At 42.1% G+C, this 21,410-nt stretch overlaps 2 protein-coding genes across 2 annotated transcripts; both read right to left on the bottom strand.

Annotated features, from left to right (window-relative positions):
- Window positions 1-399: 399 nt before the first annotated feature.
- LOC112199125 lies at window positions 400-2,176 on the bottom strand. The gene is made up of 4 exons (XM_024340178.1): window positions 1,799-2,176; window positions 1,331-1,576; window positions 770-940; window positions 400-696 (listed from the first exon to the last, which is right to left on the bottom strand). Exons 1-4 carry the CDS (start codon window positions 2,174-2,176, stop codon window positions 400-402), a joined length of 1,092 nt encoding a protein of 363 aa, XP_024195946.1.
- Window positions 2,177-18,267: 16,091 nt separating this feature from the next.
- On the bottom strand, window positions 18,268-20,414 carry LOC112195760 (crocetin glucosyltransferase 3). The gene has a single exon (XM_024335955.2). It carries the CDS (start codon window positions 20,203-20,205, stop codon window positions 18,739-18,741), a length of 1,467 nt encoding a protein of 488 aa, XP_024191723.1. The 5' UTR covers window positions 20,206-20,414; the 3' UTR covers window positions 18,268-18,738.
- Window positions 20,415-21,410: the final 996 nt, after the last annotated feature.

The raw sequence follows: 21,410 nt of genomic DNA, 5'->3' as shown, positions 1-21,410 counted from the left end.
TCAAATTTGGTGACGCTATTTCAAAAAGGTGGCTTCAAGGGAACTCATCATCCTTCACTTGCATCATAAGCATGGCTACCTCCAAGTAGGGCTTTGCTTTAAGGACATCTTGCCAGTCCGTTGATTCTCCAAATCAATGAAGAGGAACAAGAGGAGCATCAATGAAGTACAAGACCTCCTCTTCAACTCCCAAGCTAGCTAGCAAGTAAGGCTTCAATCGGTGGCCATTAACCTTGAATGTGCTACCATTACTTGGGTTCTTGATCTCAATGGCACCATGGGGAAAAACTTGCACAACTTCAAAGGGACCATACCACCTTGATCTAAGCTTTCCCGGAAAGAGTTTGAGCCTTGAGTTATAGAGGAGAACAAGTTGCCCTTCCTCAAATGTCTTCTTTATCAACTTCTTGTCATGATAGGCTTGGTTCTCTCCTTGTATAGCTTGGCATTCTCATATGCCTCCATTCTAATTTTGTCAAGCTCACATAGATAAAGCTTCCTCTTCTCTCCCATCTTAGCAAGATCAAAATTGAACTTCTTGATAGCCCAATATGCTTTATGCTCCAATTCCACCAGCAAATGACATGCTTTTCCATAAACCAACCGATAAGGTGACATGCCAAGTGGAGTCTTGTAGGTGGTCCGGTATGCCCAAAGTGCATCTCCAATCTTTCCTTGTAATCCCCACAACCTTCTCTAGAATGCTCTTGATCTCTCGATTTGAGATTTCAACTCAACCACTTGTTTGTGGATGGTAGGGAGTGCCAACCTTGTGCTTGATGTCATACTTCTTGCATAGAGCTTCAAAGTGCTTGTTGTGGAAGTGGGATCCTCTATCAATTATGATGGCTCTTGGAGTGCCATACATTTGAAAAATATTCTCCTTGAGGAACTTGAGCACAACATTGTGATCATTCTTGGCACTTGCAATTGCTTCTACCTACTTAGAAACATAGTCAACTCCAACAAGGATGTATTGATTGCCATAAGAACTTGGGAATGGTCCCATGAAGTCAATACCCCAACAATCAAAAATTCCACTTCCATGATTTTGGTGAGGGGCATTTGATTCCTTGAAGCAATGTTACCACTTCTTTGGCATCGATCACAAGTACTAACATAGGCATATGCATTTGTGAAGAGTAGGCCAATAAAAACCACAACTTAATACCTTGAATGCCGTTTTCTTCCCTCCAAAATGACCTCTACAAGCAAGTGTATGGCAATGGGAAATGATACGAGGAACCTCCTCTTGAGCTATGCATCTTCTCAACATTTGATCCTTGCCAAACTTGAACAAATATGGGGCATCTCACAAATAATGGCGTGCTTCTTTGAGGAATCGCTTCCTTCCTTGGTAATCAAGCGCACTTGGAATGTACTTCCCTTCACTTGCATGGTAGTTCATCAAATTAGCAAACCATGGGAGCTCCTTAACATTGATGTTAAACAATTGCTCATCCGGAAAAGTGTCCTTCAAAGGAATGGAAGAGTCGTCACCTCCTTCAACCAATCTTGACAAATGATCCGCCACTTGGTTTTCTTTCCCCGGTTTGTCTTTGATCTCAATATCAAACTCTTGCAACAATCAAATCCATCTTATCAATCTTGGCTTAGCCTCCTTCTTTGACAAAAGATACTTCAAGGCACTATGATCCATGTGCACAACTACTTTGGTACTAAGCAAATAGCTTCTAAACTTCTCAAAGATAATTGCAAGAAGTTCTTTCTCCGTTGTAGTATAATTAATTTGTGCATTATTCAAGGTACCACTAGCATAGTAAATATCATGAATTACCTTGTCCTTCTTTTGAGCTAAAACCGCTCCCATAACATAATCCGAAGCATCACACATTAATTCAAAAGGAAGAGACCAATCCGGTGCAATCATGATAGGAGCTTGAGTGAGCATCACCTTGATTGTCTCAAATGCTTTCAAGCAATGTTCATCAAACACAAAAGGAGCATCCTTGGCTATCAAATCACAAAGGGGCTTAGAAATCTTAGAGAAATCTTTCATGTACCTTCTATAGAAACCGACATGTCCAAGACAGCTTCTAATTGCTTTGACATTATGTGGAGGTGGTAACTTGGAAATGAGCTCCACCTTGGCCTTGTCAACTTCCATTCCTCTTGAACTCACCACATGCCCAAGAACAATTCCTTCATTCACCATGAAGTGGCACTTCTCCTAATTCAAGACTAGGTTGCAATCTTCACATCTTTGAAGCACACTTGCCAAATCGTGTAGGCATTGATCAAATGAATCCCAAAGACACTAAAGTCATCCATGAATACTTCAATGAATCTCTCCACCATATCACTAAAAATGGAAATCATGCACCTTTGAAAAGTTGTCGGTGCATTGCACAAACCGAATGGCATTCTTCTATAGGCAAAGGTGACATATGGACAAATGAAGGTGGTCTTGTCTTGGTCTTCCAGAGAAATGGGGATTTGATTGTAGCCACTATACCCATCAAGAAAGCAATAATATTTGTGGCTGGCAAGTCTCTCTAGCATTTAATCAATGAATGGCAATGGAAAGTGATCCTTCCTTGTGGCATTGTTGAGCTTCCGATAGTCTATGCACACTCTCCACCCATTTGATACTCTTTGAGGGACAAGCTCTCCCTTATCATTGGCCACAACCGTCATGCCACTCTTCTTGGGAACCACTTGAACCGGTGACACCCACTTTGAATCGAAAATGGGATAGATGACACCAACATCAAGTAATTCATTACTTCCTTCCTTACTACTACTTCTTGCATTGGAGGATTAAGCCTCCTTTGTGGATCACTCCTAGGCTTCATATCATCTTCAAGGAGGATCTTATGCATGCACATACTTGGACTTATGCCTTTGATATCGGCAATAGTCCAACCAATGGCCTCCTTGTGATCATCCAACACCCTAAGTAGCTTTTGTACTTGCAAACCACTCAATTGTGAAGAGATAATTACAGGCAACTTGCGGTTTTCACCAATAAATGCATACTTTAAATGAGAAGGAAGTGGTTTCATGTCAAGAGTAGGAGGACACTTAATTGATGGAAGTAAAGGGGTAGAGTTAGTAAGAGGTATCTCAATCTTTGGTTGCAAATGTAGAGTGCAAGGCCTTAAGGCTTCAAGCGTAAGCTTGGCTTCTTTGGTTGCCTCCTCAATGAACTCTATACCTTTATGATGCAAACATGTCTCCAATGGATCTTGAGATGCATTTTCAATGAAAGTTTTCTCCACCATCTTGTCAATACCATCCAAAACATCAATCCGGAAACAATCATAGGCATTTGATGGCTTACTCATTGCATCAAAGTTTCTTAAAGCAATGGTAGTATCATGAATGATCATAGTCATCAAGCCCTCCTTGACATCAATCTTAGTACCAGCGGTTGCCATAAATGCTCTCCCAAGGATGATAGGAAACTCCTTTTCATGAAAAGGAGCCTCTTCCATGTCTAGAATGATGAAATCCGCTGGTAGGATCAAGTCTTCTACCTTCACAAGAACATCTTCCACAACCCGCCTTAGGTAAACAATACTCCTATCCGCCATTTGCAAAGAGATAGCAATGGACCGGATTTCACCAATTCCAAGAGACTCATAGATACTATAAGGCATCAAGTTGATGCTACCACCCAAATCCATCAAAGCTTTTGTTAACGTTAGATTCCACGGGGGTCTCTAGTTAGCATAAAGAATGAGAGAGAGAGAGAGAGAGAGAGAGAGTGACACGAGATGTATAGTGGTTCATCTCCCGCCTTAGCAGGAAACTACGTCCACTTGAATGTTACACTAGTGTGTTGAGCCTTGCGGCCCAAGGGGATTACAAAAGATGTAATGGGATGTGGAGTAAGTGGGAAGGAGTCTCCTTTTATAGGGGAAGGAGGCTCCCTCATTTACATTTTCTTAGATATGGGACTCAAAGTTACTATTCTAGTCTAGAAAAGCATATTATGGAGGCAACTTGGCAAGGCCGGAAAGGTGGCTTCCCGGCGACGGATTTGTGACTTCCGGATACCGTAGCGTAGCTTGAACATAGGGCTTCAAGATGCAAGTAGCGGTTGGGCCTCACCATGGCTTGTGGGTGTCCAAAGAACGTGTTACTTATGCTTGGTGAGATAGCAAACTAGTCTTGCTAGTAAAGGTATCTAAAAGTCCCCGAAGTCCCCAAGTAAGAGGAGCTTCTTGGTTGGGGAGTTATAATCATGAAGTCATCAAGCATAAGTAACCGGGCGGCACGGAGCCCCTACAAGTCCCCGAACTCCGTAAGCAAGAAGGGACTTGTTAACCTGCAAAACAAAGACAAAAAACAGGCATATGTAGGATGCTCGTTGCATTGGGCAACAAACGTGAGTTGCACCGATATGCGTTGGCATATATGAACGTACGGGGTGCGTGATACATGTTGATGTATACAAGCGAATGGGGCCGAGTACGATCGCTCATGACTTACAAATTCGAGAGCGCGTATGGTCGTGTGAGCATATGGATTGCATATGATAAGTGTAAGTTGCATGAGCGGTGCGAAGGTAAGCGTTTGTAACTCATGAACGATGACCGCGCGTACGGTTGTGTCTGTTTGGTTTTCGCTAGTATTAATGGAACGCGAAAAGAATTTGATTTGTCGAGGTCAGTAAACGACAAATGGTAGAAAAATTCAATGTTCCATTAACGTGTGGTGTGTCGAGTAGACATGAGTGTAAAGCTCGAGGATTGCCGGGAAGGCATGAGCGGAAAGCTAGTGAGCGAGAAACTCGTGGGGAGCCGGGAAGGGGTGAGCGAAAGCTCCAGGGTTGCTGGGAAGGCATGAGCGGAAGCTCAAGGGTTGCTGGGAAGGCATGAGCGGTAAGCTCGGGGATGCCGGGAAGGCATGAGCGGAAGCTCGGGGGTGCCGGGAAGGCATGAGCGGAAGCTCGGGTTGCCGGGAAGGCATGAGCGGAATCTCAAGGGTGCCAGGAAGGCATGAGCGGAAGCTTAAGGGTTGCCGGGAAGGCGTGAGAGGAAGCTCAAGGGTTGCCGGGAAGGCGTGAGCGGAAGCTCAAGGGTTGCCGAGAAGGCGTGAGCGGTAAGCTCGTGAGCTGAAGCTCAAGGGTGCCGCGAAGGCGTGAGTGGTAAGCTCGTGAGCGGAAGCTCAAGGGTGCCGCGAAGGCACAAGGGCGAAAGTCGGCGGTGCCGTTGAGGCACAAGCGCGAAAGGTCGAGGATGCCACTGAGCCGAGAGCATGACATCTCGGCGATACCGCTGCGGTGAGAGCGTGAGAGCTCGAGGATGCCGCTGAGCCGAGAGCATGACATGTAGGCGGTACCGCTGCGGCGAGAGCGTGAGAGCTCGTGGATGCCGCTGAGGCTTTAACGGTAGCTCGAAGGTGATGCCCTGAGGTATGAGCGTGACCGTTGCTAATTATGCTGGGCTGTATGTACAAGTCCCCGAAGTCCCCAGTCAAGGAGGGTGTTCTCACGGGTTGATACCAAAGCGTAGCTTTGTGCTGTATATCAAGCATAATTAGTGCGAGTGCGTCGTCCATCTAGAATTGGTCGGAGCGAACGCTTTTGCCCTTTCGGGTGGGCCCCTGCTAGGCCCGCCAGGGAGTCCCCCACTCCCCAGCCATGACGGACCTCCAGATGGTCGGTAAATTGTTTGTTGAGGGGGAGCTGCACGGAGCAGAGGGTGTTGGGTAGCGATCCCAATCTTTGGTACCCAAGCGTCGGGGTTAACTGCCGGATCAATGGCTGCCGTGGGCTGTGTTAACTAGTCCCTCTACTATTTCTCGGAGGAGAAACTTGACTGCAATGCCGCGTAGCGGTCATTGTCATTATGAGTCATTGCCCTACCGCTTGGCGGTGACCACAGACTAGTAAAGTTTGTACTTGTAATGAAACATGACAAACAAATAGAGCAAGTACTAAAATTTTGTTTGAGTGACCCATATTTATTTAATTGAGTTGCAATTAAGTAGTAGCATGACATATGTGTATAGCATGTACTTGTGATGTGGATGCTAATAACATTTTGTAGGTATGCTTAAGGGTCATGGAGACATGTATAGTCATGGCACTAGGATGTGTGCATAGTAGGTGTGCTACTAAAAATATGTAACATATGTTATAAGCATGCTCTAAAAGTTATTTATAAGCATGACAAGGCATGACAATAGCTCTAATTGAAAGAGCGTGTAGTGAGATAAAGTTACTTATCTTATGCCGATTTGGAGCGAGTTGGAGTTGACATTTGCATAGGTACCCAAATCATGTTGAAGTTGTCCAAGCATGACACTCCATGTGATCGGCGAATGATCGCAAATAGTTTGTTTTGGCCTTGTTTACATATGAATGTTTTTCATTGATTTCCTCCGAAGTCAAAACAAAAATAGGTGATTAGCTATTTATTCACATGATTTAGTTGACTAAATAAAAAGAATTTGTTTTTGTGCAAATTCCAAATAAGAAGAAGATCTAAGTAAAGGAGGTATATTAATGATGTGTTCTCAAGTTGCCACAGGAACATAGGCTTTTAATCGAGCTAGCATGCTTTGACAAGTGATAGAAGCCTGCTATATTTTGTGATTATATATGCAGGTAGCCGATAGAAGTTTGTGATCATGTATGGCTTGTCTTATGTGTAGGGCATCGACACGTGTAGCATGTGCACATACAAAGCAGTAAAGTGTGTCATGGTATGTGAGAGGACTTTGTCATGGCATGGATGCATGAGATAAAGATGATTACAAGTATTGCATGGCAACAAGTAATCCATTAAATGTTCATGCACATGTCTGTCTTAAAATTTCAAATTGACAATGACATCCTGACATCCTGACATCTTGTAGTGTAATTTATAATAAGATGGTACACTGACAAGTGCTAAACATAATTTATGAGCTGCCATATAGTACCTTGGATTCATGATAATGACCATACGCCCTAGTTGTGCAGTGGGTTATGTATAAAGAATATGTTTAAAGCAGCTAAGTCGTGTGTTCCATCTGTGCACACATAGCCACGTGTATAATGTTTCTAATACATGGCATTGGATCAGAGCCTAGCAAGGCATGCATACAATTGAAACCGACAAACAGGTCTGTCACATGCATGCAATATATTATGATATCGTGTTTGGGAGATACTGATAAATTATAAGTGGCTACTGGCCACGCCTCTGCTAGGCACATGGTATTCGCATCAGATAAGGAGAGATTAAGACTTATCTCGCTATTTTTCAGTTTGGCTATGAATGAAGTCCGATGAGATTAGGTGCTTGAGCAGACACGCGGGGCGGGCTCTGAGAGGGATCGAATTGGCGGCTGTTCCAAATTGCAACAGCAAACCAGATTTGAGGTAGCAGATCCCCTGTTTTTCTGTTTTTGCAAGGCAATAAGTATCCAGCGGTAGTGAAGCTCGGCGCTGATGCCCATTGGAGGAGAAATCTCAGCGGAGAAAACTCGGCGGTAGAGCAGCTCAGCGGAGCAGAAGTTAGGCCGAGCGGAGCTCAGCTAGAGGAGGAGAGCTGAGAAGTGGCTCCTGGAGGGGCAGCGGTGGCTCCTGGCGGACTGGGTTGTCGCTGATCGAGCGGAGATGGTGCCAGTGGAGGAAGTTGGGCGGTGGTGATGGAGTTTGACCAGTGGTGATGCTCGGTGGAGCGCAGTAGTGAACCTCGGTTAGCGGTAAAGGGTGAAACCCAGTGTTGAAGTTTAGCGGAGGATCTCAGTGATGGATCCCGGCGGAGCGGAGCTCGATTTGGTCAGCAGAGCTTGTCCATGGCCGGCGGATGCAGGGTAGCGGAGATAGTCTGGCGGAGCGGAGCTCGGCGCTCGGCGGAGACCACCCAACTGTGAAGCCCAGCGGAGGAGGATGTCAGCGGGGGTTGCCCAGCGGTTAAGCACAGCGGGAAAGCTCGGCGGATGCGTGGGGCAGCGGAGCTTTTGCCGGCGGAGGTGGCTTAGCGGAAGATCATGGCAGAAGCGTTCAGCGGAAACTGTCGGCGCTGGAGCGTCCATGGTGATGTGGAACTTAGCGGTGTACGGTTTACCGTTGATGTTGATTGAAGAGTGCTGGTTTGACTGGAGGCTTCTCCGCTGATAGAGTTGAGCGGAAAAAGTGCCGCTGACTGGAGTTGGTGGTGGCTAGCCTTGCTGCCACCTCAACGAGCTGCGATTGATGGTTGGAGATGGTCAGCGGTGTTGCTGGTTGGTGTTGTCGCCGGTGGTGGTGCCCAGCGGACAAGGCCTCACTGTTGGTGTTGATGATCGATCGAAAGAAGAAAGTAGAGTGTCCAAAGGAGTCTTGTGGGTGCCAAGAGTAAATTGGCAATTTTTTTTTATTTGGTAGTGCAGCGTTGACTAGCCTTTAGTTGGCGTTGACTATTTGTTGACCTCGTTTGTTCGGCGTTGACCGAAATTGATCAGTCCCAAGGGCGCTGACCGGCTCAAGTTATGAGTGGGTGTAGCGTTGACTTTTCTTTAACTTGAAACTTGCAACTTAGCAAGAACTGGGAAAAATTTATGTTGAAAAATTTTGTTACCGCCAAGGATGGGGCTGGGTGCAATGCTTGCTAGTGGTTTATATAATTATTCAAAGAAGAAAGAAAAAAAAAATGGCAATGAGCAATTTTTATAACTCAAAGAAGAGAAGAAATAACTCTTTTGAGCTTCGTTAAGATGACTTAACTCAATGGTAAGTGATGAAGCTTTTGTGTTGGCTTCCCACAGAAGGCGCCAATGTTAACGTTAGATTCCACGGGGGTCTCTAGTTAGCATAAAGAATGAGAGAGAGAGAGAGAGAGAGAGTGACACGAGATGTATAGTGGTTCATCTCCCGCCTTAGCAGGAAACTACGTCCACTTGAATGTTACACTAGTGTGTTGAGCCTTGCGGCCCAAGGGGATTACAAAAGATGTAATGGGATGTGGAGTAAGTGGGAAGGAGTCTCCTTTTATAGGGGAATGAGGCTCCCTCATTTACATTTTCTTAGATATGGGACTCAAAGTTACTATTCTAGTCTAGAAAAGCATATTGTGGAGGCAACTTGGCAAGGCCGGAAAGGTGGCTTCCCGGCGACGGATTTGTGACTTTCGGATACCGTAGCGTAGCTTGAACATAGGGCTTCAAGATGCAAGTAGCAGTTGGGCCTCACCATGGCTTGTGGGTGTCCCAAAGAACGTGTTACTTATGCTTGGTGAGATAGCAAACTAGTCTTGCTAGTAGAGGTATCTACAGCTTTATCAAAGAAAGTTTTACCTATCTTGCATGGAACGGTGAATGAACCCGGATCTTTTAACTTTGGTGGAAGTTTCCTTTGCAAAACCACACTAACTTCTTCACTTAAACACACTTTCTCATCCTTCTCAAACTTCCTCTTGTGGGTACATAGCTCTTTGAGAAACTTGGCATATGTAGGAATGGTTTTGATTGCATCCAAAAGATGGATGTTAATCTCCACCTTCCTAAATAAGTCAAGAAAATCCTTCTTCACCTTCTCATTCTTTTGCTTCAATGCCTCTTTCCTTTGAAATTGAGGATAAGGAGGGGAAACTTCTTTCTCTTGAACTATCTTCAAAGGAGGATTGAAAGTGATAACTCAGTTGAAGTAGAGCCTTCTTTGTCATGAGTTCCGGCATTGGTATTATGTTTGTTCTTCAAGGCTTCCTCTTGCACTTCTTGTTCTTCCAAAGCTACTCTCAAACCCAAAGGTTTGTCAAAGTCATTCATCTTCTCATTTAAACATTCTTCTTCACCATTATTAAAACCTAAGATGACTTCTTCATGTGACAACTCTCTTGCCTTGCCCTTTTCTCTCTTTTCAAAACCAGGTGGCTCCCTTGGAATCACAACTTCCTCATTGGTAGGCATGTTCACATTATTTTCAACTTGCCTCCCACTTCTTAAAGTAGTAATGGACTTAGCTTCATGCCTTGGGTTATTCTCCACTTGGCTTGGAAACACACCTTGCTTCCTTTGGCTTAACTCTTGGGCTAGTTGCCCCATTTGTATCTCAAGCTTGCTCATACTTTGGTGAAGGAAATTGATCTTCTCATCTTGCTTTGCTTGAGTACCCTTGTTCTCTACAAAAAAACTCATTAACATGTCTTAACACTAGGCTTCTTCAATGACTCTTGAGGTGGCACTATAGGTTGTGCTTGAGGTGGAGGTTGATAAGGTGCCCTTTGGTATTGATTGTTGGCTCCTTGATTGTTGTAATTAGAGGAGCTTGCCCTTGATAGCCACCACTAGGCCTTTGAAGACCTTGGCCTTGATCACGATTGCCCAACCCTTGTTCTCGGATTTGATTGCCTCCGATCCCCACCCAAAGTTAGGGTGGTTTCTCCATCTGGATTGTAAGTGTTACTATATGGATCATTTCTTGGCCTTGGTTGGAAACCAACTTGGTTGCATTGCTCCATATCAACTTGGAGTGCACCTCCTCTTGACAAAGCATTGTCTCATGTTGATCACTCTCACAAATTAAGAAAACTTGCTCAACCGTCTTGCTTGACATAGGTTGGAGTTGCTCCAGGTTTCCTTGAGCATTAAGAATCAAGTCTAGCTTCTTATTCATGTTGGCCTTAATCCTCTTCAACTCAATTTTCATTTGAGTGTTAGGTAGATCCATCTCATACATACCTCCTCTTCTTTGTTGATCCTTCAAAATCACATTAGCTTCCTTCACCGGTCTTCTATCACTTTGACCCTATTGCAGATCGAAGCCAAGAAGCGCCGCCGCATTGCTCACGAAACCTAGGTTTAGGTTTCAGTTTCGCTCTTACTTTTCGGGAGCCCCGTCATATATTTGGAATTCATTCCCTTTTGGCTCTAAATTGGTTTTGGGGTTACTATATAAATGGACTGGCTATATATGCTTTTGAAAGGCTAGACTTGAGAGTATATGATGATATGCTCGATCATTAGTACTGGCATCTAGTGTTTGGTTTGGCAAATACGATTTATTGCTAGCTCAAGAAGTCAAGATTATATATATAGACTATGAAATAAGTTTGGAAGGATATATGAAATATTGATATCCTGATGGATTAAGGGAAATGAGTTCTTTCGTGTAGTTGAGCTTAACTCGTATGGGCTAAATTTCATGTGGGCTAATAGAGTTGTTCGATCTTGGTAATCAAGGTTAAACATCTAGAGTCACCCCGACTGGTTGGTAAAATACACAGTACGAGACGGGTAAACTCCCTTGTATTGACATATTGGCTAACGGGTAATTAAGTGGAGCTTATTTGACATTCATTGATTCTATAATTTATTTTTTTAAGAATTGTTTGATAATTGATTGTGACATGTAGATAGAAATGACTTTAAAAGTTTGGCCCTACTAGCGTAAGTTCACCCCTATGACTTTTGTTCAGATGTGACACCTTTCGAAAGGACTAAACGAGATGACGTGTTCAATTGTGAGACTCGAAAATGATTGTTATACCCCGGAAATTGTAATTAATTCCTAAATGTTTCTTGGGATTAATAAAGTGTTCGTTTGTACGATTTCGTGGTTCGAGGGTGGAGTGGATTTATTTTCGGACGAATAATTATTCGAAGTGCACGTTTTAGGGGGTTCACAAAGGTTGACTTTTTATACGTTGGGATTCTCAGAAATCTTCCTTCAGAAAGTTGTAGAGCGCGTCGTTACGAGTTCGTGGATATGCGGAACGCGAAAATCAGAGTTCGTATGAAGAAGTTATGGCCATTGGAAAAAGTTTCCATTTTGGTTAAATAGGAAAAAAATCCGAAAATATCAGAATTTCTGTTTTTGGAAAGTTTTTCTCTCTCCTCTCTCCCGAGCCCATTTCGCCCTCTCCCTTCGCGGCGATTTCTTCACCGTCCGGCCACCAATCAGCGCGATTCCAAAGGGAATCCTGCTCTTTTCATTCCGCTCTACACGTCTGTGGTGGTGATTCGTCGTGGGAAGCACCGTAGACGACGCTACAAGGCCGAGAAGTTACACGGTGGAGTTGCAAATCGCCTTAAATCGCTGGCCTTGGTTCTCCCAGCTCCAGCCACTATAGCTCGAGTTCTTTGAGGGCTTTTCTAGCCCAGAGGAAGTAGAAGCTACACCCAAGAGGGCTTGCAGCGATTTGATCTGTGGTGATCGAATTTTGGAGTTTTTGAAACTAGGGTTTTTCGAATCCTTCGGCTTGCGAGGTAAAATTCTACTTTTTGGCTCTTAATCTGATTATGGTGTAGTTATGAAAGTTTCAATTGGAGTAAAGATGAAGAACTTTCATGTTGGAAGTTTTGTCAAATTTTGACTTTGGTTTGGTGGTGGTTTCCGGCGGCTTCCGGCCACCTCTGGGGCAGTTTCTGCTCCTCAGTGCGATCTACTCGTCGATACGAGTATTTCGATATATAGTTTGTAATTTTTGGAAATCGTATGAGCATGTTATGAATTTTTCCAAGTTTTAGGGTTTTCGGTTCGATCAGTTTTCTATCCGTGAGGATTCGGCTGTCCGATCGACTTGTAGTTTTGATATAGTGATGGTAGAAGTGTTCCGAAGACGTTGGATGGTCTCGGATGAGGATTCGACTGTTGGATCGTCATATAATTGTGTTTTGTGAATTATGTGCTTTGTGTTGTATTGAGTGTGACCTTGATGTGATTAGGTGATTGACGAAATTGTGTGAGTGGAGTTTGGACGATTTGGTGCTTATCTTGGTTTTGTGTGAAGACGCAGCAGGATATGGAGGTGAGTAAATCTCACGGTGTTTCGGTCGATAAATTAGTTATGTTTAATTTAGTAGATTTAATTGTTAGCATGTAAAATCATATTTATCAAAATAAATTATTTGTTTTAAAATATATGAAGTTGATCGACAACGGTTCATGGGTAAGTTAACAATGTTTTGATATAAAATTATTTTCGAGAGGAATAATTTATAAAACTATAGTTGGTATTAGTGGCATCCCTGAGCGGATGACTACGTGTGTGTGTGTGTGTATATATATATATATATATTTACTTGGAATATATATATTGGATGGTGTGGCATTGGGTGAAGAAATAATGGTGACTTTATTTGGATTATTATTTCGAGCATTTGCTTATGTCAGAAATATATATGTATTGGTGGAATTGTTGTGATGCAACTAATATTTGTGAGTGAGTTCATATATTGTTTTGGGGTATGACTTTTCGGGAAATAATATGTTGTGGGAAATGGTATTTCTATTGTTTTGAAAAGTGTTTGAAGATGTGGGAGTCACAGGTTGTGATTTCTCCTTTTTGGCGATTTGAAAACATTTTGGGTCCAGTGTGACTCATTTGAGTGTTTTGATCTAAGGGTCATGTTGGCCTAAGGATCCGGGGTCGCAGGTTGTGACCTCAGGCAATATATCGTAAGGCTGAACCTTGGCCGAGGTGACAGGTTACGATATATTCAGTTAGAGCTCTAGTCTGTCTACCAACGTGTCCAGGTTGGACCGGATTTTCATATTGATTTGTTAGGTTAACATTTCTTATGATTTTGTCACGGGGTGACTTGTGTTGTTTTTTTTGGGAAAAGAATGTTGGTTTTTAAGGAAACATGGTGTGTGTTTCTTTCTTTGAGTTGGAAGGTTTTCCTCGCTATTCACGTGAGTTGTTTGACTTCCTTATTTATGTTCATTCTTCATTTCTATTGTTTGATTTTAATGTAATCTCCTGAACTAAGTCATATGCAGGGATTACTGTCGTTTGTATTATTTGTTTTAATGTAATCTCCTTAACTAAATTATATGCAGGGATTACTATGAATTCTTTTGTTTGTTTTCATGTGATCTCCTGAACTAAGTTTCTATGCAGGGATTACTGATTTTGCTTAATTCTTATTGTGGGTACAGTTGTGGGTTGTGATCTGCAGTGATTGGAAAATGAGTTGGGATGGCATGATTTTGGCAACCGTGTTATGTTGAGGGAAATGAGTATGATTTCCTGGTTATGCCGTTGAGGCAAAGGAATGGTGATCTGATAGATTGTGGGGATGCAAAATGTTTAAAATATTGGGGGTTATTTGTATAATTGGAGATTGTGGGAAATAAGATAAAATGAGTCGAGAGTCAAAGCATGTTGATTTTGATATGAGTTAACTTACGTGAGCATGATATGATATGATATGAACTTGATGTTTGGTTGTGTTTTGTGGACTTAAATATTGTTGCTTTAATTCATCTCATGAATTGAGAAATTATAAGCATGCGTGACGTGAGTCACTTTAATTGAGTTTACTCATACGGGCTGAAAGGCTTACCGGGTTTGTTTTGTTCAATCCCGGTGCACTATTCTATGGTGTAGGGTTTATTAATTGTGCAGGTTTGAATATCGAGTGATCATTATCAAAGCTGAGGTGTACGTTTGATGGTCTGGACGTGGAAGGGTGCTCTTAGTTTTAAGTCTTCCGCTATGTAATGAGTGTGGTGGGTGCGTTTACTTATTGAATTGTTATTCAGTTTAATTTGTAAACTCTCGGAATGTAATATGTGACTCTAAAGAACGAGTCGGTATTGACATTGTGAGCTCAGTTTGTTTGTTGCTTAGTTTAAATGAAAAAATTTCTATGTGTGTTTTCTTGTGTTTGTTCTCGTGTTTTGGATTTGAATTTCCTTTATTCAAAATTCGGGGCGTGACAAGGACTATAGAATATTAAAGTGAGATAGATTTACAAGGCATTATCTCTCTTTGTAATACAAGGTGTTATCTCTCTTTGTAATAGATTTTTCTTATTTCAAATTTTTTTTTTTTTTGACAATTTTTGAAAATGTATTTAGTGTTGTTTTAATTTTATTACTTTTATCGTTCACATCTCAAATTCGAGTTTAGGCCCTTAAAATCCACCAATACCGGTTTCCAAGCATGAAATGTTATGCATTCTAAACCTACACAATGAACTTTTTTTGGAAAACAAAATGTAATTATACTTTAAAACTCAATAACACAATTTCTAGGTTTGTTAAAACTCAATGTTTTTTTTTTTTTTTTTTTTTTTTTTTCAGATTATAATAGAAAACTCGATTGGATTAACTTAGACCTCTCTCTCTAAATCCAACGACCTCTGGTGCTTGAGGCTATCATATACACGTTCCCTTCCGTCTGACGGCGCGTTCAAGTGACTCTGTCGTTGGACGGGCTGTAGTGGCTTGGTCTCTTCTCGATCGGGCTAGTGGGTGTGATGGTCAGAGATCGAGCTTCTCCAATCATTTTCGATCTGGAGCTCTCTAATCTAAGGTTGTTGGCAAGAACAAGCACTACTGGTGTGGATGGGTCATTTAGGTTGATGTCGCTTTGTCGAATCATCGTTGTCGGGTGGGATTGGTATGACGTGGTGGCTGGCTGAGCCAAATAAGAACGAGTTTTACTCGAATCTAAGTAGGTTGTTGGCTAAAGGTCCGTCATTCAATGCCTTGATTGTTGGTGGATCCAGATCTAGTCTTTACACAGTGGTGTTTGGATGAGCACTGGTGGTGGAGTATTTTCTTGAAAATGGTGGTTGTGTGGCAGTGACGGTGGCCAAAAAGTAGCTGTTGTCATGGGTCGTCCGGCTAGCTTGTCGGGAGATCCTGTTTGTCTTGGGTGAGATTGGGCTTGGGTTCATTCTCTGGAGTTGTGGTTATTTTCCTACTTTTCTTTCTTTCTATTTTATATTTTCAATAAGTCCCTATGAATTACTGGTAGGAGAAAGTGGGTTTTGTCCCGGTGGTAGCCCTCAACGTGGCTTGTCTAGGGTAAGGCGGCGAGTAGATTGTTTCATCAAATGGTTGCAACCTCCTAGTGGTAGGATGAATCTAAGTGTCAGCAGATATTTACCCAGCCGTCAGCATAATATATAGGAAAGCTATATTGATTATACAATGGCTCTGCTTGAATTTTATCTTTCTGTTATGTCACTTTTACTGTAAAGCAAATGGAATAGTAGTGAAGCACTCTTTCCTAGTTGGTGCATGTTAGAATACAATGGTTCAGTAGAGACTTTTACTATCATTCCAGATGTACTCTCAATGCTTATTATAATATGGGGTTTAGACATTGTGCTAAGTACAATAATGCGCCTATTGCACTTAGGTAAGGCAATTCTGTCTCTATCAATCAAATAATCACTTAGACGGTTATACCAAATTCCTCCCCCCCACCCCCCCCCCCCCCCTCCCCCAAAATATATTCTATAGTTTCATTAATTAAGATTTGAGAGCAGCTACACCAGCCCTTATTTATAGAATAAAAATTAACAATTAAAAAAAGAACTCAGTGGTTTCTTTGCAAATATCAATGACGGTCTGCTTTAAACAGCATGCTCATTAGTATTTATAAACGACCACAAACCTTGAGAGTTTATTACTAACTGTTTAATTAATTTTGATATTCATTGACTTGAAAAAAAAAAAAAACCTCTTGCACTTGTAAATTTTGAATCAGCTTTCAGTTTTGAGAGATAATTAATTTTCTGATTGTACTTGTAAATTTTAAACCAGCCTTCAACAAAATCCCGGGACAGCAGGGTTGGAAGATAGCTCGACATTCTTATTCGCCACTTAGCAGATTGAATCCTAGGGATGGCAGGGGTTTATTAGAGCTCTTCTTATTCCCCAAAATTTTATTTTCTTTCATTTAAACTTGTTATTGTGTAATCCAAGCACCCCAATTGTTCAATCATAAATCATCATTTGGTCTTTTATGCGTCACCAGCAGCGGAGAATACTTTTAAAATATGATTAGTGCTCACATTTAGTCGATAGTATGTACTGTTTCAGTATCCTTTTTGTTCTATTCTCATTTGTGTTTTGTTTTAGCTTTTATAGGGGAGAATTTTTAGGTTTGATGCTGGCAATTGTCCCATTATCTGAGTTGGTACATTGTTTAGATTGAACTTAATTGCAAGTAAAATTTTTATCTTCTAGATTGTTTTTGATCTTTTGTCCTGAAAAAAGATTTTGTGCTGCTTTGGGAAAAAAAAATGAGATATTGTTTTTGCTACGACAAATAGAGGGAGTGTGGGGAAATTGGTCAAGATTAGGATGAGTCATGAAAACACAAGAAGCTAAATTACTTTTATCGATTGTTTTTTTTTTTAACCCACCCCTCTTCATTCTTGATGGGGCTCGAACACATGATCACTCAAATGAAACTCATTGTTTTTTTTTTCTTTTTCCATTTTTTAAAAGAGGATCAAAGGATTTCACTCATGTCCCTATGGTGACTCGAACCCATGACTTCATACACATAATCGCTCAAATGAAACTCATTGTTTTACCACTCCACCAAACACATGCACCTAAAATTACTTTTATCGATTAATTTTACCAAAAAGAGCTACTTGTGCAACTTCAGTGTGAGATTTTTTTTAGGGTGCTTCTATTCATACCTCCACATTTGGCATATGAAGATATGAACCTCTCTAAATTTTTGACAAATTTATTTCCTATTATGCCCTTCTAGAAAACTGTAAAAATATCTATTTAGTTTAGTACAAGCCTTAGATTGATGATTCATATTTATGTTTCGAGTTCAAATGACCTGGAATTGGGTTAACCTTGAACCGCCACATCAATTAATATATATTCTTCATTCCAACAAATTGTTTACACAAAACTCCAACTCGTGAAAGCAAGCATCGATCTTTTTTTTTTTGACAAGAAGCAAGCATCGATCTTTGATAAATATTTCACTCTAACACAGTTTGAAAAGTTCCCCAATTCCTAAATTAAACTGCTTTCACTCCTTTATGAAAACCCAAAATCAAAGAAGATAATATCAATGAAGATAGGGAGTGAGAGGTTTTTGTTTAGAAAAGACTATTTGGATTCAAAAGTGTTTTGGATAAATACCAGGACTTTTGTAAAATTCAATCACCCAATTCTATAGCAGTTAGTATTGACCAAGACACCACCAAATTCTTACCGGCAATTTTGAGGCAAAGTAGTGAAACAACAGAGAGAAAGAAAAACAAAAAGAATATGGGAGAAAACAAACATAGAAAGAAGAAGAGTCATGAACACGAAGATGGAATATACGGGGATTGGGTTTCTTCATGTCAATTCTTTTTAGGGTTTTAGAGGGTAAAATGAGAAATAAATGTTTACAAAAATTTAGGGAGGTCTAAATACCAAATATGGAGGTATGAATAGAAGCATTCTTTTCTTTATTTAGAAATGACTCCAAAATGAGATTCTTGAATAAGAAAAAGAAGAAAATCAATTCCCACACCAACTATTTTGAACCGGATTTAGTACCAAGCAACTACATTGAACAATAAAAAATAAAAATAAAAATAAATACTTTGTGAGGAAAAGGAAGGTCAGTTAAAACAGAGTCAGAGAACGAGGTTTGGGGTACACTGACCCAAACGTTCAGTGCACAACCTCAATTTCGTTAGCTTTGCGGCATCGGCAGCACTGTTAGCATTACAAGAGATCCAATTCCAAGAGAGAATGCTAAGAAGTCCGCAGATACAAAGAAAGTAATCAAAGTATGAAACTCAATGAGAAAAGGATAGATTCTCCATTTACCTTTCCCTATGTGATTTCCCAAAGCTGAAATTGGCTCTGCGAGTCACTTTCCAAAACAATATTGTCCAATTGGACCAACTTCAATCCATCCACAAGAAAAAGAGCTATGGCTTCAGCTCCAATAACAGATCCAACATTGTGTAATCTAAAGGAACCAGGTATGAAATTACCCATTTTCATGATACTTGAAAACTACAGAACTACTAGCTAGCCTTGATCCTTTTCCCCCTCCAAGGTACATCCTAATTGAAAATACAGTGTTACTGAATTTTGGATCCTCTTCCTTCTCCCTGTGAATGAAGTTCAGAAACAAAATCATCTATAGCTTTAAGGGAAGACCCCTTTGCTTCACCATCCTCCCCTACAGCTCCTCTTATCTTCTCCATAATCTCACCAGCTCTTCTCCTCATCTCACCACCTTCCCCACTGTCGTCCACCACCAACTCAATCACTCTCCTCACCTCCTCAGCCTCCACATTACTCTTCACACCCCTCGTCAGCTCCACACTCACACCCATCTCCTCCACCAACATCTTCGAGTTATACGCCTGCTCCGCCGCCAGCGGCCACCCGATGATCGGCACCCCTCTGCTCAAGCTCTCCACCACCGAGTTCCACCCGCAGTGACTCACAAACGCTCGCGTCGCCTCGTGCGACAGAATCTCCAGCTGCGAGGCCCAGTTGTGCACCAATAATCCCTGCTTCGTCTCCCTCATTCGCTCCTCGAAACGCTCCGGCAGCCACTCCGGTCGGAACTCGCCCTTCAAGTCGTGACCCACCGGCGGCCTTATGACCCAGACAAAAGGCTTCCCGCTCTTTTCCAATCCTTTGGCCAATTCTATCATCTGGTAGGCACTGATCGTGTTCTGGGAACCGAACGAGATATACACCACCGAATCGGAAGCGTGCGAGTCGAGCCACTCAATACATTTCTCAGCCGAAATTCCGGATTTCTTCCCGGAATATTTTTGGCTGGAAATATTGGAAGCCAAGACAGACCAAACAGGAACCTTAAGGTAATTTCGCAACACTTCCAATCCGAACGGCTCGATTTCCTCAATAGTGTTGCATATGCAACCAAAAGACTTCATCGAGAGCGAGATCTGCGGCTGGAAATATCTCGACCAAGAATCAGTACCGTCGGCGGCTCTCAAAAACGGATGCAAGTGAGACGGTGTCAAACGACACCGTTCCGGGAACCCCGGAAGGTGGAACTCCGCGTCTTCTGAAGACACACTACGATGCGGGAGATGTTGCCAGATGGACACGTACGCCGCCGTGCCGTAAGCCCCACCGGTGGTGAAAGCGACGTTGACGGTGCCGAAGCTTTTCGCTACATTCACAGCCCACCCAAAAAACACGTCGGAGATTAAGCAAAGCGGCGGCTTGCCTTCTTTTTCGGTGATGTCCGAGACAAGGCGGCGAGTCGGAGCTTCGAGATGTTGCGATGCAGTGAAGAGGTTTCCGACTACGTTGAGAGGTATGTTCTCTGTGTTCTCTGTGTTGGGCGGGAGGCCATAGTCTTCGCTGCGGAAGGGAAGCTCGGCCAAGTGGATGTTGGTGTTGGGTTGAGCAGGCCGAAGGTAATGGGCGTTGAGGGCGGTGGTGGCGATGGTGATGGTGAACCCTGTTCTGTGCTGGATTTGCTTGGCTAGGGCTAGGAATGGAATCAGATGGCCTTGAGCCAAGAATGGTAGCATCACTATGTGGTCCTTATCAAAACCCATCTCTGAAATTCTTTGATTTTTGGCTTTTGGCTCTGAAGGGGTTTTGGGATTTTACTGTATGAATGGACTGGCTATATATGCTTTTGGAATGCTTGTGAGAGTTTAGAGTAGATGCTCATCAATGACGTCTTCTGGTTGGTTTGGCATTTATGATCTGTTGCTTTCGTTTTGGTTCAAAATTGTCCTGGGGTGATTTTGTTGATTAATATTGGCGGATCCAACGGTTACACAACGATTTTTAAGCAAAAGTAGAATTACATTATACTTTTGAGGATTGAATGCATGTTAGGGGAAATGAGGCATGCATCACCACCTTTTTGTTTGGTCGATTTGTGTGGTTGAAAAGCATTGAGGAGGAATCAAAACTCTACCCTTTCAACTATATAAAGGCTGGACCATGGTAAAGGAATTTGATGCTTTCCTCTTGGCATCCAGTACACCACCTTCTGCAGTCCTGTGTCTCCTTTTTGTGAATTTTTGGTCGACAGTTCTCGTCGGCGGTCGACTTTGGCTCTTTTATCTATACGACTCTCTGAGCACCTGAGGACTGGATTGTGTCACCAGTGACATGCCGGACTTTTCTGTGAGAAAATTGTACTTTTGAGTTTGATGTCGAGAAAATGCCAGGAAATATGGTATTTTTGTTGGAATGAAATTGCCGACATGCCACTAGGAACTAAAGTACGATAGCTATCACATACATGCAGACGAAACATGAGATTGGTCCTACCTCTAACCTTATCAATATTTATCCAAGTGACATTTGGCACCTATGTATTATCTCTATTATCAAGATATTGAAGGATGAGGATGAGGATCGAGTGATCCTTGGCTTTATAAAAGGTTGGTCCATGCACACGCTTACAAAGAGTACTGTTGTGTAGAAGATCACCCATTCTCCGATAGCTTCACAAGGCTGGTTTCTCAATCCCTAAATTTATATCTGCATATGAATTGCCCGATTGATATGTTTAACTCGATTACAGTTATATTTATGTCCGTTGTGATTTCTTAAAGTACGGGCAACAATATATGCATGACTATGAATTCAAAATCCCGCCAACTTTAACTAGTACTAGAAAGTTCGTCCGCGCGATGCTGCAGATTTGTCTTTTTAATAGGCGATATAGCAGTAATCACAATTGAAGAATCACTACTAGAGAAAACTCATTCAAGGACGAAATCAATTTGTCACTAAATGCAGA

This window comes from Rosa chinensis, chromosome 4 (genome assembly GCF_002994745.2).
Source record: "Rosa chinensis cultivar Old Blush chromosome 4, RchiOBHm-V2, whole genome shotgun sequence".
NCBI lineage: Eukaryota > Viridiplantae > Streptophyta > Magnoliopsida > Rosales > Rosaceae > Rosa > Rosa chinensis.
This window is presented reverse-complemented; position numbering and strand designations above follow the sequence as displayed.

Bases quoted from the DNA above. Each gene is read 5' to 3' on its own strand.
- LOC112199125 (XM_024340178.1), bottom strand. From the start codon at position 2,176: ATGGTGAATGAAGGAATTGTTCTTGGGCATGTGGTGAGTTCAAGAGGA. The intron at 1,577-1,798 runs GTAATTCATGAT...TTGTTGCAAGAG, and splicing joins TAGCTCAAAAGAAGGACAAG to TTTGATATTGAGATCAAAGA. The intron at 697-769 runs GTTGGCACTCCC...AGAGCATTCTAG, and splicing joins AGTATGACATCAAGCACAAG to AGAAGGTTGTGGGGATTACA.
- LOC112195760 (XM_024335955.2), bottom strand. From the start codon at position 20,205: ATGGGTTTTGATAAGGACCACATAGTGATGCTACCATTCTTGGCTCAA.